This window comes from Dipteris shenzhenensis, chromosome 13, assembly GCF_047967505.1.
Source record: "Dipteris shenzhenensis isolate YYH24624 ecotype China chromosome 13, Dip_SZ_1.0, whole genome shotgun sequence".
NCBI lineage: Eukaryota > Viridiplantae > Streptophyta > Polypodiopsida > Gleicheniales > Dipteridaceae > Dipteris > Dipteris shenzhenensis.
The window spans coordinates 34,954,997-34,974,161 of NC_141608.1; the positions used below are offsets into that span (position 1 = coordinate 34,954,997).

At 40.0% G+C, this 19,165-nt stretch overlaps 1 protein-coding gene across 1 annotated transcript; it reads right to left on the reverse strand.

Annotated features, from left to right (window-relative positions):
• Positions 1-12,931: 12,931 nt before the first annotated feature.
• Positions 12,932-14,408, reverse strand: LOC147895339 (caffeic acid 3-O-methyltransferase-like). Its single transcript, XM_087383715.1, has 3 exons — positions 13,544-14,408; positions 13,400-13,464; positions 12,932-13,297 (listed from the first exon to the last, which is right to left on the reverse strand). The coding sequence occupies exons 1-3, from the start codon at positions 14,280-14,282 to the stop codon at positions 12,983-12,985; spliced, it is 1,119 nt and encodes a 372-aa protein (XP_087239841.1). The 5' UTR covers positions 14,283-14,408; the 3' UTR covers positions 12,932-12,982.
• Positions 14,409-19,165: the final 4,757 nt, after the last annotated feature.

Below are 19,165 nucleotides of genomic sequence, written 5' to 3' on the forward strand. Positions count from 1 at the left end.
ACACTTCTTACTAGCTGCATTGACAATTCTTGAGGAATTAGGTGGGGGATGGAAGGAAAAGTGTACCCGATTAAGATAGAGGGTGTGCATGGTTTCAAGCCAACCCTATCTTATGCTGGCAAGAAGTTGAGGCATGATAATCCACATGCACATAGATCATTGAAGACAGAGTTGACAATGACTGTAATGCATAGGGCAATGTGTCACGCAATTAGTTACACACACATTAGCGATCTTTGGTTAATCAGTCCATACTCAATTGAGGTAGTATTCATGACATGCACTTACCTTCCATGTATCATGATTATTCGAACTGGGCAAGGCGAGGCAACCTCGCGAGCAACCCCGCAATGCGCGTGGCATGATACATGGAGCTAGATGCAAGCACACATATTTTGTAAGAACACTCTTGCCATTTGCGTAGCTATTGCTAGTGCAGTGAATGCAATGCATGAGATGGGGTTCATACACACTGATTTGAATGCCGGAAACTATGTGCTAGATTTCAATTAGATGGGAAATTTGTGCGGGTGAGCATTCTTGATTGGGAAAGGTGTCTCCACAGAACTGAGAGCAAGCCCAAGCAGGTTTAGGTGCATGCTCCAAAGTTAAGATTTCCTTGGTTTGCACCAGAGCTTTATGCAAGAAATGATGCTTTTCCTCAATCAAATGGCGCATGGTCAAACATGTTAGATTGCTATGCTGTCGGTTGGTTACTTGGCAAAATAGCCAGCTTCCTTGTGGGGTGCAGGTCCGCACTGTTAGATGATGAACTATACTCGGGGCATGTAATCAAGCTATTGTGGGATTGTAAACTCCACTTGTGCCAGAATGAGCCTCGATAATGGATGACAATGGAATTGTTGCTCCTAACTAAACTTCATGGACATCGTGTTGATGAAAATGACACAATGCATCCAATGGACAATATGAAAGCTTATCTATAAATTTTTAATTTGCAAGTCATCATATTTCCATTTGCAAGTCCTATAATTTTTAAATATTCCTAAAATAAAATTTGCATTGTTTTGAAATGGATTTATGTTTTTTCATTGGTTGTTTAGGATTTATGTTTTTTCATTGGTTGCTTAGCATTTATGCTTTGAAATTTCGAGAAAACAATCTTTTGCAATAGGATGAGAAGCAAATGTGTTTGAATGTATGTATGTATCATGTCCTAAACTCGTGTATATGCTATTATGTCTAGGGTTTAGCACTTCACCAAAACAATGGCATTGTCATCAAGAACACCCTCTCGACCATCCATACAAGCCAAGTACGAAGCCCAAGACAAATGCACTCACGGTAGTCAAGCGATGTAGTTCATGATGGACGTGGCTGACGCTACCAGGCATCTATAATTAAAAGAGCAAACAAAGGCAATTGCCCAAGCCAAAATTTTTCTCACAACCCTAATGGCATGAAGTACCCGCATCTCCTCATCTCGGATGATGATTTAGAGACCATATGGGATTGTAGCAAAAACGCGATGTCACGTTTACGGCTCCCACTGTATGAGATGCAACATCAGAGCATCGACGAGTGCTGCAAGAACTTGAGCAGGTGAGAAGCGACAATGAAAGATTGCATACACTATTAACCCAAACCGGTCAATGGCTTGATATCAACAATGCATACGTGAGAAAGTGCATAATAACAAGCAACTATTCTCAACAAGCGCATGATGCACAAGCCACCTTGTAACATATTGAAGATGGGGGTGTAGTCTCCACAATCAGTCGTGATTTTGTTGGCCTCGCCGTGCGCAAACCATCCACAATACCTAGAACATTACAATACATCGTGGATGGGCCATGTTGTCCAATCTGCCAAGATCGTTTTGACAGGCCACCACATGATACTATGCCCTCCCTTGTGATCATGGCTTTCACCTTGTTTGTTTGGTGAATACCTCAAAGGTGAGAAGTGCATGTGGGGCATGCAACGCTCCTGTGGCACATGAGTTGTATGACATGCTCGGCATCGGCGCAACATACTCTCCCGATCCAAGGCTACATTCAATTTAAATGCTAAGGAGAGGAAGATTTTTGTATACAAACACATTTATAAGTTTTAGAGTATCATGATCAACATCAACATAAAACTCTAACCCATACAAGTAATGTCTCCATGTTTTCAGAGCATTTCAAATGGCAAACCATATCGACCTCATTGCATCAGCTATTCTCTTCCAAAAGCTACCAGTGTGAGCCATTTACTTCATCTCTATGAATTCAGTGCGAGCATTTTGTGTGGTTGACTCAGCTATCCATTCGCTAGCTTCTACACTGAATAATGTCTCCATTACTACTCCTTGTAGCTTGAACAAATGGTCCAACATTATATAGTTTGTTCCAAAATGTGTTTCGCCAGGTTTCAAAAACTCTAGTGAACGTTCTGCAGGTTGGTGGTTTCTAAATATGCCCAACAACCTCTCGTAGTTGAGGAAGTATAACACCAATCTTTTTCCTTCATCTACAGTGGCTTTGAACCACACAGCTTCCACTGATTTATACCAATCTTCAACCACAAGGTCAAGGCAATGGCAAGAGTACGGCGATGTCCAAATGGTAGGATATTTCCGATTTATAATTTTTCCAGCGCTCCTACAGTTCTTCACATTGTTGGTGATTATTTGAACAATGTTATGCTCCCCAACATCTAGGATTGCAACCTCCAATTGTTCAACAATGTATTCACCTGTCTTGGATGTCCCACTTGTGTCGATGGATTGACAAAAAGCCTCCCCCTTATATGTCACTACCATGATATTGATAAGAGGCCTCTTAGTGACATTTTTCCATCCATCACTAACAATGGTACATCCCGTTCTCTCAATACCATCGTATACTACTTGCTCCATCTCTAATTTCATCCTCTCATAGTATGCATCCAGGTAGTTGTTGCAAATAGAATTGTAATTGGGAAATGTAAAGCCTAGACCTGCGAGCCTTTGCTACAGATGCCATAGGTCTCTTCCAATACGGGTTTTGAACCATGCTTAGTGGGTAACCAGTGCGACAAATGGCCTCAAAAACATCTTGTTGCGCTTTCTCTATATGTTGTTGTCTAAATGACTCTTCCTAAGTTCTCTGATATGGACGTGCACGTGATTGCGAGTGAGAAATGTCACTACATTGTCCACTATCCATATACTTCATAGAGCAGCTTGCCATCTGTGTGAATGAGGCCACACCACTACTTTGAGGTAGCACATCTACAGATTGTCTAGTTGGAGGTGTGAGTAAATCATCAAGAATATGTCCTTGAGGCTGGGATTGGTGACGTGTGACTATATCATCTACTTGGTGGTCCGTACTTTTAGGCATTTGGCTGCCTAGAGTGGCTATAACTCTCTCAAGTCCTAGTCCCTTGCATTTTCCAAACTATTTGTTGCTATCACCCAAGAAGTGCTTTTGCATTCTTGTGCTGGAGCTTGAGTACTCTTCATGACAAAAGTTGCATTTCCACTTCTTGTTAGGCAACATCGTAACGTAATCTCACAAGCCTTTGTTGGATTCCTTCCTCGTTTTTCTAGAGCCATGCTTTCAATAAAGACTGTAAGAGAAACTTACAAAAACTTAAATAAGTTCTATGTATATTCACATTAGTAATCATGTTCTAGATACTACCATATCATTTAGGATCTATGACACATCACATTCTCTTGAATCATTTGCAGTTCTACATCCAAAATCAATGTGGCTATTTGGAATACTGACTTAGAATACTCCATGCAAGCTTGCTGGACCTCGAGAGAGAGAAATCATCCAATTGTCTTGTCCCCTCCTGATGTAATTGGATGATTGTGAACGTGGTAATCTACCTATTAAAATAGGTGGTGTGGGATGACAAATTGTCTTTTCCCATGTTCCGCCCTCTCTCAAGTAAGCATCTATCTGCACCATGATCCAACATTATGCTCTATTGACAGATGATGGTATTTTACACACACTGGTGCAGTAGTGAAATAGCTAGCATGACTTCTCGGGGGGTTCACTATGTATAAACCCTCAATATCACATGCGTTCAAGGCCTATTTGTAAAATCCCTTATTTGTAAATTTTCCATTAATAAAATGTACCCTTTTTCTATACAAATCTGTAAATTTTTTCCAAATTCATTTTAAAAACTACCTTATGTATATTAATTTCTGTAAATTTTAAATATTAAAAATATCCTTCTGTTGAACTCACGTGATAGGGTTACATCTGATGAATGACCCCCCCGAGCATGACTTACACAAGTACTTATAAATAATTTTATTACTACTTTCCAAGCTATGAGAAATTTTTTTACTACTACTTTCTAAGCTAGGAGAAATTGTTAACCTAATATCCTCTGTCCTCATTATTGTTTTTTTCTATGTATATTCTACTATCACTACAAGGCATAGGCCCTTTTCCAACAAAAATACCGACATTTTTTACAGTAAAATTTTTTTTTTGACGAGTGCAAAGGTCATTATTTATGTCGTTATAAGCGTCGAAAAAGAACGGTCGCTATATAAGCGTCGCTATATAGCGACGCTAATAAACATCGCTATATAGCAACACTGGTAAACGTCACTATATAGCGACATTGGTAAACGTTGCTATATAGCGACAATTAATAGAACTTAAAAAAAAACATTAGTGGGGCTAAACAGGGCCACAGCAAGCCCTGTTTTGCCCTACTAATGTTTTTTTTAAAGTAATTACAAAAAAAAGTTTTTTATTACAAAATTTCTTTTGCGAAAAGGGTGATACAAAATCACTCAAATGAACCGATCGAGCAATAGAATCATATACATGTCGAAGATATACAACATTGTTTGTTACAAAATTACCCTTTTGAAAAGGGTGATACAAAATCGCTCAAACGAGCCAATATACAAAAGGATATACATGGTGAAGTATATGCAAAAAACTACTACTACTACTACTACTCATGCGAATTGTCATCATCCTCCTCGTCCTCGTCTTGCTGGCCTGATCCTTGGCCCTCATGAGCTGCACCTAATCCCTGGCCCTTGTGAGCTGCACCTGATCCCTAGCCCTCATCATCGCTCGCCTCCGGTGATGGGACACTCGAGGTTTGACTCTAAGAGTGAAACCATATTAATTGGAAATTAGATTGGAACTTAAAGAATAAAACAATTTAAAAAGTGAGATTACAAGTAGGAGTAGACTTATACCGTGCCAGTAGCCACCTCAGCCCAATCGATTGTCGCTCCCATTGCCTCTTAGTCAATAAACCATGGCTTTGTGGCACTATGCATGCGCTTCTCTGCACGTGTTGCTACCTTTTCACCATTCAAGGTAAAGTGAAAGGACTCAGACATGCCATCCTCTATGACGAATAGGTGTTCTCGCATGTCCTTGAGAGGAGTCCACTATGACGTGACAGTCAGATTCTTGACATCTCGCTCCTAAATGAGAACCAATACATAAACTTACCCCTATATTATCATCGTCATTAGAGTCAAGGGGGAGCCAATTGCCACCTGTTTTCTTCTAGTGCCTATATTGGAAAGCAAAATATAACATTTGGCGAGAGATGTGGTACTTGACAACCACATTGTCCTTACATACATGGCATTGAAACAGATCACCCTTTTGTTCACCTGACTTGCTTCCCTGATTCATGGCCATGCCCACATCCTTTGCAATCTTTTCCTTGTATGATTGCACTGTTCTTGTGTCCACCATGCTGCAATCCATGTCTTCAAGTTGTGGTGTTGCAATACATTAAAGGTGGCCAATATAGCCTGATGCCGTCCTTCGAGTAATGTACTTGGCATTAATACCAATATATATTTCTATGTTTCAAAGTAGAGGACTTCTCTTCGGCATGCATTTGCCTTCCTAAATCCTCATGAATGGTAGTAAACTTACCTAAGAAGCACTCGACTAGTTCCCACTCCTCAAAGTCTGAAGGAAATACATCTACAATTCCAAGTGCTATTTGAAAATACAATTTCAAGCTGACTCATTACACTGGTGCTATTTCAAAATGCAATTTCAAATTGACTCATTACACTTCAAAATCTTACACAAAATGAAGACTTACAATGCGATGGTATTGTCGATTGATTGCTTGACAGAAGAAGGTGCATGTCCTTCCCCATGTAGATGTGTTGCACCTTTGCAAGCCATCCTTTCTTCCCAAGCTTGAACTTCATGATGCGGCCCTCCCATTCATGCAAAAGATCACCTCTTTTGCTCTGAGGAAGCTTATGTGGACCCTTGGCAGATCCTCTCATGACTATCCAATCATTCAAGCTATAGGTGCAAGGCACCCATTCACCCAGTGCATTTTTGCTACTTTGGGACACAGAGTACATGTATGGTCTCCTCACCATGCTTGTACAGAGGTCACAACAGCAATAGTGGACTAGAAAGTGCAGCTTGGAGGGAGAGAGCAGCTCCGATAGAGGGCGAGAGAGGGAGAAGGTATAGAGGGTGCAACTAAAGGTTGAGAGAAGCTCCAAGAGGTGCTGTAGCTAGGAATGGAGGGAGAAAGAGCAGAGGGGGATGAGCAGCTACTCCAAGAGGTGTTGTAGCTAGGAATGGAGGGAGAAAGAGCAGAGGGGGATGAGCAGCCACTACAAGAGGTACTGTAGCTAGGAATGGAGGGAGAAAGAGCAAAGGGGGATGAGCAGCTACTGCTATAGGAGTTGTTGTAGCTAGGAATGAAGAGAGAATGAGCAGCTTCTACAGGAGGTGCTAGAGAGGGAGAAAGATAGTGGACCACAGTAGGAGGGAGTACAAAAGCTACCAAATGAGTTCCCACGTTTGAAAAATGGAGGGAGAATGGAGTTGGACCAGAGAAGAGGAGGGGGTAGGCCTGTAACAAGCTGAAAGGTGGGAAAAGTTCTCCCAGAAGGGCCCACTGCCTCTTGAATGACTTCTAGGATTGTTTGGGGGAGGTGCATATGGGAGGAGGGTCAAGCATGGGTTGAGGGGGGGGGCGGGGATGGTTTGAGTGGTCCCCGGTGTAAGAGGAGTAGCCAATAGGGGCTGTTTGTAGGTCTTCCCACCCTCCACCTCAACATGGAATCGCCCCACAAAAAGGAGCACTCCCATTGGTACACCTCAAATACCTCACTAATCCCTTGAAATTAGGAAACACTAATTGGGGGGCCTTTGGAGACCCCAATTCTCCCCTAATGAAAACCTCCAAGAAAAGCAACAATGCAAAGATTTTGAGATTTGTAAACTTCAATAGGTTGAAGGACCCTGACAATTACTATTGTGAACAAGTTCTATCGTGCTTCCCTTTTAAAAGGGATGAGGAAGAAGAATTAAGAAACCATGGGAGTTAGAGAAATGCTTATTATGCAAGAGAGGCTATAATAGATCAAAACATGAAGAAATACAACTATGAGTACTATCGTAATGATGAATAGAGAGCCTATGCAAGAAGGGAAGTCCACCTTTTGATAATAAACCAAAATGAGAATTCATATGACATAATATTGGATATGCCCAAACTATCAAAAACTGTCAAGAATGACCAATTTGTGATCCTCGTAAAAGAACAAGTGCTCATGGACAAAGTGAGTACGTCTAGAAGATAAGACCATTAAACAAAGATCAGCGTGAACTATTTGACAATATTATGTTGCAAAGACATTTACATCCACATGACAAAATACATTTATTCTTAACTGGAGGGGCAGGTATAGGCAAAACATATATGCTGCTTCTAATAGTCCAATGACTTCTACGACAATACAATCGCATTCTCTCAGACGTCGATTATAATTGCCCAAAGTCATCATGCTAGCGTATACCAATAAAACATCATGCAATACTAATGGCAAAACAATTCACTCAACGTTGCACCTACCCACACACACGAACAACTTGACATCTCTATCAAAGGAGAAGTTGGACACATTGACCAACCTTATATTCGCAAGTACAACTTATTGGTTTTTATGAGATCTCGTTGGTAGGGAAAAGAACATTGAACTTCGTCGATTTAAGCATGCGTACTTTAAAAAGAACCATGAGCACTTCTTTGATTTGGGTGTCATTGCATGTGGAGTCTTCTACTAAGCAAAGCCAATGAAGACTCATGGGTTTTCAAGATAATTGACAATGAGATCAATTGCCTTGCTAATTCCTACTGTCACAAAAGACCTAAATTCTATGAGCTTAAATCAACCATGCCTCAAAGAAACAACACATTCATTAACACCCTCAACTCCTTTAGAAAATGTACCCACACTGTGCAAGAAGTAGAGTACATAAACAAATTCTGCTTTTGTCCTGTCCTGCTTGATCACAGCTTACCGCACTTGTACTACACAAACTCCCAAACAAAAGAACACAATGATATGGTGATACAATTTTGCACAAGACGAAAGTACGTACTCCTAGCAAAATACCTCTTCTCCTAGATAGCATACTGCAACAAAACCAAGGCACTAGAATATCCTAAAAATACTATGTGGCCTACAAACCAAAATTGAAATAAAATAGGATATACTAATCAAACTATGCTTGGAAAATATTGACTAACAAGATGGGTTGGTTAATGGGGCTGATGGAGTTTTCATGACAACATTGACATGCATCAGGAGAGACATAGTGTGGATACTTTTCCCTTCCAAGGATTGGGATACAAGCTCGACGAAATAACATTGATGCTGATGAAGACCATATTGTACCACAATGGATACCTATCTTTAGGATCGTGCAGATAGGACCATAAAAGACAAGTATTCTTACTTGAGAATAATTTCCTATCCCAGTAGCAGCAACAAGGATGATACATCAAGCACAAGGGCTCACGTTATGATGACTACCATATTCCCCAAAAGGACTCCAACTTTATTTCTCTACTACTCCCCTATTTTTGCCATGCCTGCCATCACCAACATCATCCCTCATTTATCTTCTTCTTATTACTAGGTGGTACATTGCATTGCACAAATATTATAAGGCCATATGTTATGCTTAGGCTTCATGTTCTCCAATGATTCCCAAGAGGTCTCAAGATTAAAGACTTATTCCAAATGCACAAATTATGTAGCTTATATATAATCCTTTCCTATGGACCCTCTATTTGAACCCATGTTGTATACTTACATATTTCTGGGTGAACCCCCAGGGTCGAGTAAAGGCCTAAAGTTCCACTTGTTGAGGTCTGCATAGTATTCAAAATGATGATGCTAGCAAGTTTTGGCAAATTGTCTTCTTATTGGTAATCAATATACTAAGAAAAGCCCCAACGAGAGTGCAAGCCTGCCTCAAATTTATAATCTCATCCACCAATGCATTGTTTTGCGACCCCAAAAATGCCCTCGTGGGGGTCACTCATGAATATGTAAGCATAGAACGTGGGTTCAATAGAAGGAGTTTTTAAAGCCCCCTTTTTACAAAATTTTCACATACATAAGGATATCATTTAAAGGGGTATTTAGAGATTGAATAGAAAAAGGGAGCGTTTTCTTTATGATAAATTTATAGATAAGGAGCTTTATAAAATAGTCCTTGAATGCACATGATATATATCGACCCCCCTGATCCAAAAATAGTTCTATGACTAATTACACCCGATCATGCATCAACTGAGTATTCTGTATGCAAATTAGATTTGTGGAGTATTAAAGCACCTCCTCATATCTAGGCTATGGGAGGGCTTGCTTACTTAATAAGGCATTTAAAAGAAGTGCTATATTTAACATCATCAAGCTTTGAAATTTGAGTTAAATCGGTATTGAACTTGTGTTATTGTTAATTGGTTTGATATATCTTTCTTTTTGACATCTCGATCGCCTTATAATGTGATTGTACAAATACAAGTGAGAATTTTCAAACAAGAAATACAAAACTTCTAGTGTGCATGGATGTCTCCATTTGGCATGCACATACTATCTCTCTAGCCACTTTTGTGTTCTTTACGGTAGGCAGCCTAGAGGGAAGTTTTCATTTTTTGAGCCCTCATGTAGCCACATGTCATAATCTCCTGACATTGATCTTCCTAAAGATCTAATGGTGGGACTGTCTTGATTTTTTGCTTTGTATTAGCACTGTAAATTTGGAGGACATGTTGCTGGATTACTAGATAGAAGACAATGTGATCGATTTCATACCAATGAGCAGTGGTAGATCTATTGGTTTTTCACCTTTCCTTTGACAATGTTCACCCATCTTCTTCTTCCTTTTTGCATCTTGCTCTCGACGACAACTGTGAAGAATTTGAAGTCAAGGTTTTGCGTGTACTACTCCCAGCTGCCTCCCTACCAAAAAAGTTTGGAGTCAAAAATGGACAAAGCAGAAACAAATCAATAAACTCTCTTCCCTCTCTTGACTCTTTTGAAATCCAAGGTCACAGCTGCCACCATCCAAGATATGGAAGATGATGCTTTTGTAGTTTTGGATGACAACAGCGACAAGGAAGTTTGAGCCTTTGAAGGAAAAATAACAACAGCTCAAAAAAAGGTATTGATTGAACTCTACGGTGGGGCAAAAATAGAATGATGCGAGTCTAGCAGATGATGAGGCAATTCGGATATACAGATCCAAGACATGGAAACTCCATTACTAGAAGTTGGCATCATTGGCAACACGTTTGTTGCATCGCTACTTAAAGAATTGAATATTGAGAGCTCATCAAATAATCTAAAGTGTGTTGATAGATACGCAGAGGTGGATGTTTTGGCTGCCCAGATTGTTTTATAGGTTTGTCCTCCAACCTTCCATGTTCAAGTATGCATGAATGCCTTTTTTCTAAAAAATTTTATGAAGTGGTGCCTACTTGAAGGAGAGAAACGATAATATTGTTTAGAGGTTGCTTCTAATCGCTAAATTGCCTTGTGAGAGTTAGATGCCTTTGCTGCCAAAATGCCTTGCTCGCAGTGGCTATCGGTTCCTATGATCGAGCATGATATATTAACACCAGTCCCATTTGCCATTCATCCGGATGATCCGCTTGAGACGTTCTTGGCAAATGGAAAATCCAGCGATGTGGATTGATTAGAGATTTGTACAATGCCTTGTCATCATGTTTTTTGTGTAAGAATTAGCTTACGGATGATCTAGGACATCTATGCACTCATGGATATTACAATTTTTTAATGCACTCATGTATATAAATTTTGGATGTTTTTGTTGGGTAATGTAATGATGTAGTGACTTGTGTGATTTCAGGTCCGTAATTGATCGAGATCTAGGTGATTTTTCAGTATTAAGCAAGGCATCACAGGCATATAGCTCGATATAGTAAGCTATGACTTCTTGATAATTACTTTCATAACAATGGCATCGTCAACAAGTACCCATGAAGCAATAAATCCAAAAAATATATATTGGAAGATTATCCAAAAGTCTCTTAATGAGAAGAATATTTACATACAAAAAAAGGAGATGAAATGTCAAGCTAATATAAACACGCACAAAAAAAAATCAAAGTGGATCCCATCGTCCGATGCTGAAGTGCTACACTTATATGGTGAAGGAAACTTTGATTTTCCTCGCATGTAAAAATAATTTATATTAATGTAACTGAACGATGAATTAATTACGATAGATTTTGAGCCAAGGTTTATTTACTTTTGTCAAAAATGTAGTTTTATATTGCAACGTTACATGTAGTAATTTATAAACGTATTCTCGAAAATGTCGTTTACATTCCAACAGTACATCTAGCAGTTTATATATATAATTTTGATAAAATCTAGACTAATGATTTGTTGTTCAATAATACCATATTTTAATAATGTTTCCATTTCAGACGTGTTTTTTGCATCTTTTCAAAAAGTGAAGCAGACATACAAACTTGGTGCGAACACGAATTTGGATGCTCAACTTGGAATACAAACACACCCATTGAGATTTAGGTAATGTGTTAGTCTCTTACATATCTGTGATACTCAATCTCGACGCTAATATTCTCGGCAATTCCAATCTCAGCACACGGGGAAGGGGTTGTTCCCTCGGATTATAACTCTTTAAGGAAGGAAGCGCGCACCACCTCCCTGCCCACACTATGTATGGTTATATAAAGTAAATTATATATATGTTTTGAATTTCACCTTGTTTGTTGACTTTTGCTTTTGCATATTCTAAATTCTTATCTGTTTCTATGTTGAGGTTCTCGCAAGAAGGGAAAGCTTAAACACACACAACATTTGCTTGGACCTACTATTGCCTGCTTAGTTTAAAGTCAGCTATTTCCCTTTCTTGACTTTTAAAACTTACAAAAATCATATTTTTCTTTTATCTTTGTGAGCTACGTGTAACAAATATGAGCCCCTGGATTGATTTTAGCCCTTATGAATACGAGCCCTTAGATTCATTTTAATTAATGTCATTCATGAAGGTTTTATTTAAATAGCATAAAAACTTGTGGGTAAAAGCATATCTTTCCTTTTTAAACTCAAACAAGGAAAAAAGCATACAATTCTAATATTCTCAACTTACTTTTTTCATTTCAATTTAAAATATTATTAATTTAAATCGACTTATTATAAATTTCGTAATTCATTTCGCCTTTCCCCTTAGGTGGCCTACCGCACCCTAGTTAAATGTGCTAGTGTGAATTGATAATTGGTTTCTCAAGGATGTTAGACCTTATGCCAACCACTCTCTACAAAAGGCATGGTTTCCAAAATGATTTAGAGGATGCTACATTGAAGATAAGTGTGTCTCCTTATGACATGAGAGAAATGCCCACGGGAGGCATTTCCCAAGCGTCAAGCTGTTTTCCAAGATGAAAGAGACAATGGATGGATCTGCAGCCTGCCAAGTCAACATCTGTGCGATGTACTCAGGCAAATGCGGCTCGTTGGGCCTAGAAACCGAACAATGCCTTTTGAAGCGCTTAAATTCAATATGAAGGGGTCCTGTAAATTTATAATGAGAAATGGGTGATTTGCATGAAGAATAAGTCTATAGGAGTGTGCATTATGGGTCTATTGCTTGCAAATACACTATTCCATGTAGGATATTTTAGCCATAAGTTATTCAAGAAGTAAAGGAATGCAAGGTTATCCTAAGGTTTGAGCTAATTTATGGAACTCAAACACATAAAACTCATTCACAATGCAAACCGCTTGCACTCTCGCATATCCTGCGGTGTTCGCTAGATCTCTGAACTCCTCCTCAGTCCGCTCTTTCCCCCCTTGGCTGCATGCAAACATCAACACGTCCATATGATACGCCGCTCGAGCCCTTAGCCCCGTGTCCACTGCTGGAGCTATCACCGCATCCATTACTATCACTTTCCCATTTTCTGGCAGTGCCTTGTGACAATTTTGCAGAAGCTTTAAACACCGATCATCGCTCCAATCGTGCAAGATCCACTGCAGTAGCATGACCTCTGCGTTTAGACCTGGTTCCTTGTATTATAGTCAGACAAGGATTTGCAGTCACAATTTGCGAGGAAACGTGAGATAAATCGAAACCTTCATGAAAATAGCATCCGCAGACGGCACGCTCTCAAACATATCTCCTGCTATATGTTGTACTCCTGTCAAACTCAAGTAGAAAAGTGTTAGCGTTACTCTAAGCCAGACGGGACAGGTAAGACGTTGGAATGAGCGGTGTACCAGGGTATGCAGGGGCAGCCGCGATCACGTGTGGCTGATCGAAATTAAGGCCTCTAATGTGAGGATGCCGGGCCACAATCACGTTCAAGCATGAACCCAGACCTCCACCAACATCAACAAGGCTTCTTAAACCATCAAAACCGTCGTAGGTGTCTAGGAACGCCGGAATCAGAAGTTTTGTGTGATTTGCCATTGCAGAATTGAATAATCTGTCAAATCGTAGATCCTCTTGAGAGTAAGGGAATGCACCCTTCCCATGGGCTTTAGTGAAGGGCTCTCCACCATCTAGCACGGCTTCAGCTAAAAAATGCCAGGTCTCCATAAACACCTTATCCTGGTTCATAAGCACAAGTGGAGCAAGCGATGCGCCATCTTTTTCGACAAGATACTCACAGACTGAAGTGAGACCATACTTTCGCAAGGCCTTTCCATCCACGCCGCTCACCAAGGATGAACTCACAATGGAATGGCAGGCCAGCAGTCGAAGAATACGATCTAAGGAGATTGCAGCCGTGGGATTTGAGTTGGGAATTTGAGCCATAATTTCGTCTGTTGAGAGCTCCGATCCCGGGGCAGCCTTGACCAAAATCTCAAAAACGTTCAAACGGATTGCCGCGTTCAATGCCATGGGCAAGCAACAAAGGGAGCCCAGCTCGATAATTCTGAGCCAAGCTGGGTTTACGAGTACTCCCTTGGGCGATGTTTGGGCCACGTTATGAGAGAGATTGCCACTGGCCATTGTGAGAGCAGTCGATGGGTATCCAAAGTGAAGCTGAAAACTAGGAAGGAGATGTGCGAGCAAAGTCGTTCTGTAGGAGATGGGTTTTAAGAAGGTTCAAAGCTGACAGGATCTCCAAGTGCAGGAGCGTCCTGATATAGCGAGGTGCAGGCGGAGAGCAGGGAATGAAAGCAATCTAGTCGATGGGTGACACAGAATAAAGTTGAAGAGGAAGGAAACAAGTCGAGATGTGTGAGCTATGTTGTTCTCTGGGAGGTGGGCTTTAAGCCTGCTTTAAGGAGGTTCTAAAAGCTGCTAAGGTCTGAAAGCAATGAGTGTGTGTGTGTTTTTGTGTGCGCGCGCGCACGCGAGAGAGAGACAGATGGAATCATGTGTCACGTGCTTCTTTTTAAAAAGGGGCTTTTTAAAAAGCTTTAAAAGCCCCTTTTAAAAACAGTTACGCACAGGCACCCACGTGTATGTGGCTTTCATCTCCGTGTGTATGTGGCATTCATTTGGCAAAACTCAACTGGCCGTGAAAAGAAAGGAGCGCCCAAGTTGATGGGCAAGCACTTGCCCCTACCCTCGCCCATCCTCTCACAAAAGGATTCAAACCATTGTCCTTCAATCACAAAGCCTACACATTTGCTTACAATAAATGGAGGACATTTTACTTATATCATGTCCACCTAGTGTGTATGCCACCTAGTTTGTGTGTGTGTGTGTGTGTGTGTGTGTGTGTGTGAGAGAGAGAGAGAGAGAGAGAGAGAGAGAGAGAGATGGAATCATGTGTCACTATGGCAGCTTTGTATAAGGACTCCACCATGCCAATATATATATATAGCTCAACCATGCCAATATTTAACGAATCTCTTTCTTGGGAGACCCCCTTTTAAAAAGCCCCCCTTTAAAAAGGAGCACAAATAGCCCTCCTTTTGAACCCATGTCGAAGGATCACATACATTTGGTGCACCCCCTAGAGATCATCTATGTATGGACAAAATTCTACAATCTAATAGTTTGTATGTCTTTTTCTTAAACACATTTTAAGAATTGATGGTAAAACCTAGATTATGTGGACGTACATACTTCACATGCACTTGGTTGGTTCTTCACGTAATAGAAAAGTCTTGGAACTAAGTCGCCTAATATTACAATGGTTCACAAAGTTTAGATGTCACATCTTGACAACTTGATATTTTGATGTAAGCAGCATCATTGTGTTAGCATTATATATATATATACCTCTCTCTCTCTCTCTCTATCTCTCACATCACACACACACACTTAGCCTCCCAAAAGGAAAGGACCTAATGAGCATCTCAAGACGTAGAGGTGTTGTCTTCCCATAAGAAAACGTGATGCCTCCCCATAAGGAATAGTATTGGGAAGAACTTTAGGCATGTAAGGCCACAAGAAAGCTTACCATAGAACCTGCAAGTGGGTAGTTGAAATATAAATACCGTGATAAACTTAATAGTCACTCTCTAAAAATTGGTGTGTACTATATTTAGTTATGAAAGGAAGGAGCCACTATAAATCATAAACACATCGAATGGACATTTATAACACGATGAGGGCAGCTTCGGCAATCCTCACTAGTTATGATATTTTGTATGACTATCATAATCACACTAGAATCTTCGATAAACTTATACATGAAAATTTTGATGAATTGGATTTTAATAGATTAATGGGATGTTTATACCAAGCACTATGATTAGCTGTGGAATCCATTGGAATTCCAGTTAGACTTGATTGAGAGCTATGAATAAAAAGGAAGCCTTATGGATGGGACTAGATATTAATAGCTAGATATACTAATGGGAGATAATTCTTGCACCTTGATATCCCGACATGAACTTGAGATATTATACTAACGAGTGGCTTGACCCGTCTACGACGGGTTAGAGACCCGCTCCGCTGAGTCTCAATGTGGGATGTTAAAATGCCTTTGATTTCAAGAACCCCTCCACCATAGGTGAGGTGTGTGTGTCTGTGTGTGCGCACACATGCAAAGAATGGGAGACAAAAATATGTCTATACATGGTATTCATATATGAAAATTATAGGTACCTAATTACATTTTCTAAGAATTCCAAAAATTTATAGCGCTCCAAAAAATATTTTAAAATCTTTTTTTGCCTCCTAAAGTCCTCCTTTTGCCATGCAATACTCTTCTTTTCTTGGAACTCCCCTTTCTCTGACACATGGCAGGTTCAAAATAAGAAAATATGTTAGATAGAAGAAAACTAAGAACTTGCCCCAGAACTACTGAATGGTTTTCAATCCATGCAAGGAAGCGTTGTCCTTGAAACATCCTCATCTAAAGAATGACGATTTTTTTATTGTGAGAATATCCCCTTGCGTATCCATGTGGAAACTGAGGCTGCCCGACTTCTTGCACATTGTGAGTCTCATCTCCTCTCATGATCGATGCTTTGCTAGATGCATGTGGATTTGAGTCTCAGTATTTGTGGCAACTTTGAGTTCAACTTCTATTCAATTTAGTGAGCATCCTCCTTTTTTCTAGAGTTCTGCTCATCTCGCTTATGATTGATGTTTTGCTTGAGGCATGTCAACTCAAACTGTTGATTGTGGGGTAGCTGTCAATTCACCTTCAATTTGATTTAGCAAGCATCCTAAAAGACAAAAGTGATCGACTGTTTCCAGAATTATCATTTCCCATGAGGATCTGTTGCCTCTATTCCAACTCTCACCCTTTACCTTCATAATAGAAGGAGGGGACTTGGAGTGCTACATCACAAATAAGGAATATAGAGATAGAGATATACAGAAGAGTTGATTATATATTTGTAGGTGTTGCCCATTATCTTTATAAGAGTGGCTGCAAGGAGGCCTCCTAGATGGTATTTCCTTTTTAGTGCAACATCATAAATAAGGAATATTGAGATAGAGATATAGACAAGAGATGATCATATATAGGTAGGTTAACCTTTCTAGCCTGAAGGTATGGACTATTATGCTTAAGGATAAACACACTTTCTACTTGCATGAAAATTCTATGGAGCAAAAGAGACAACAACATGGATCACAAACCACATGGTTCCATGATGCTTTAAGATGTAAGGTTTGCTCTCCAATGAATGCAAGAAATGAATATTCATCTTGTGCTTGCTCTTTCCACCATGATCCAGCAAATTGAGTTTAAAGAGAGCTAACTCATCCATCCCTCAATGAGGGGTGCCACATCCCAGCACCCTTTGAGTGCCATGTACCACCTCATCCGTCTCTCTCTCTCTCTCTATGTGTATGTGTGTGTGTGTGTGTGTGTGTGTGTATGTATGTACTTTTTATTTATTTATTTTTCTACACATCTCTCTCTCTCTCTCTCTCTCTCTCTCTCTCTCTCTCTCTCTCTCTCTCTCTCTCTCTCTTTATGTGTTAATCTGCCACATCACGGCAAGCTCTATTTTCCAAATTTGGCCATCAATTTCAAGTGTGCTAAATCATGTAAAAACAATAAACACTATGCAACAAAAAAGCTATACTAGAATCTAGTGGTTGATGTTGGGTACTTCGATTGTTGTCTTTGCGAATCACCAATGGATAGCTCTACAATTGAGCTCAAATTGTTTGTAGTCGAGCTCTGTCATCATGCCAATACTATTGCCAATGCTTGCCCCATTAACCAATAACAAAAATCCCTCTCTTGTATCCTTATTAATGTTCTTGCAAATGTTCAAGCGAAAAATGCTATAAAGCCCCAGAGGCTAGCCAAATGCCTTCCTCACCTCCATTTCCATCTCTATCACCATAGCTCATCAAGACCACCTTCCTCATCACCGTACTTGCCTCTCATTGCCAGTCCATCCATCTTTTTTTATTGATTCTTCCACAGTTCCTATCCACCTATCGTCATCTCTGATCAAGCAAGTTCAACTGCCTTGGAAACATGCTTACATCCCCTTGGGTGGCATTTTGGGCTAGCGCGAATATGTATTTTCACTTGTCTAATCTTTTTGAAATACCTTGCAAGCAATGAATGGTAGGCTTAAATGTCATTGCTCCCCTCCACTTTCAAACCTTTATAGTATCTATGTACCCTTACTCTTACTAATTTGTGCTTGCTTGAAACTGCATTGTCTAGTTGGCTAGAATGCTTCACTCTTGTATATATCCCATCTGAGAGAAATGATAATTAGATTCTTGAGTAGTCCTTCTAGACATTAAAGTGAAAGAAAGGTCCTACTTTTATATTCTTTTCAGCACAATGACATGTTCTAGACTTTCCAACTTTCAAACCTAGCTCCAGCGTGTCTTCTCCTCTTTTGTTTACTCATGTAACAATTATGTTCACCCTCTTGGGATTTCATACTATGGGGCGATACAATTCATGTTGGGGATGCACTCCAAGCTCTAGGGTTGCAAGAAGGTGTTGTCCAAGTAGCCCAAGTGCTCGTACCATAGCAACCATAGTGGGATCACGTACTCATCTAGAGTCTTCTAGTGGTCTAGCTATTTGGGGACACATACTCATGGCCCAACCTTTTCTCCCAACTGTTCAGACACTTCACGGTTTCATCTTCTTCCACTTGCATGAAATGAGTTTAGTCATAAGACAAAAAATTGCAGACCGGAGGCAATGGAAGGGGTGATCGGGGATGAAGGGATGGCAATGAAGTAAAAGAGGGTCAACTGGATGCTAGGAGAAAAGATGATAGAATATTACATAGCAACACAGATTTTTCTGCCATTGGATGGGAATCAAGATCATCGCTTTGCCTCTCAATTCTCTAGATTCCATAGTCCAATAGCCATCTATCCAATCAAATAGTGTTGTAGTTTAGTGAGTGGAGGAATAGAATTCAATCCAATCTTAGGACTACCTATAGCTTGTATTCATACAATGGACTTGTTCTCTTTGCAACTATAGTTTGATG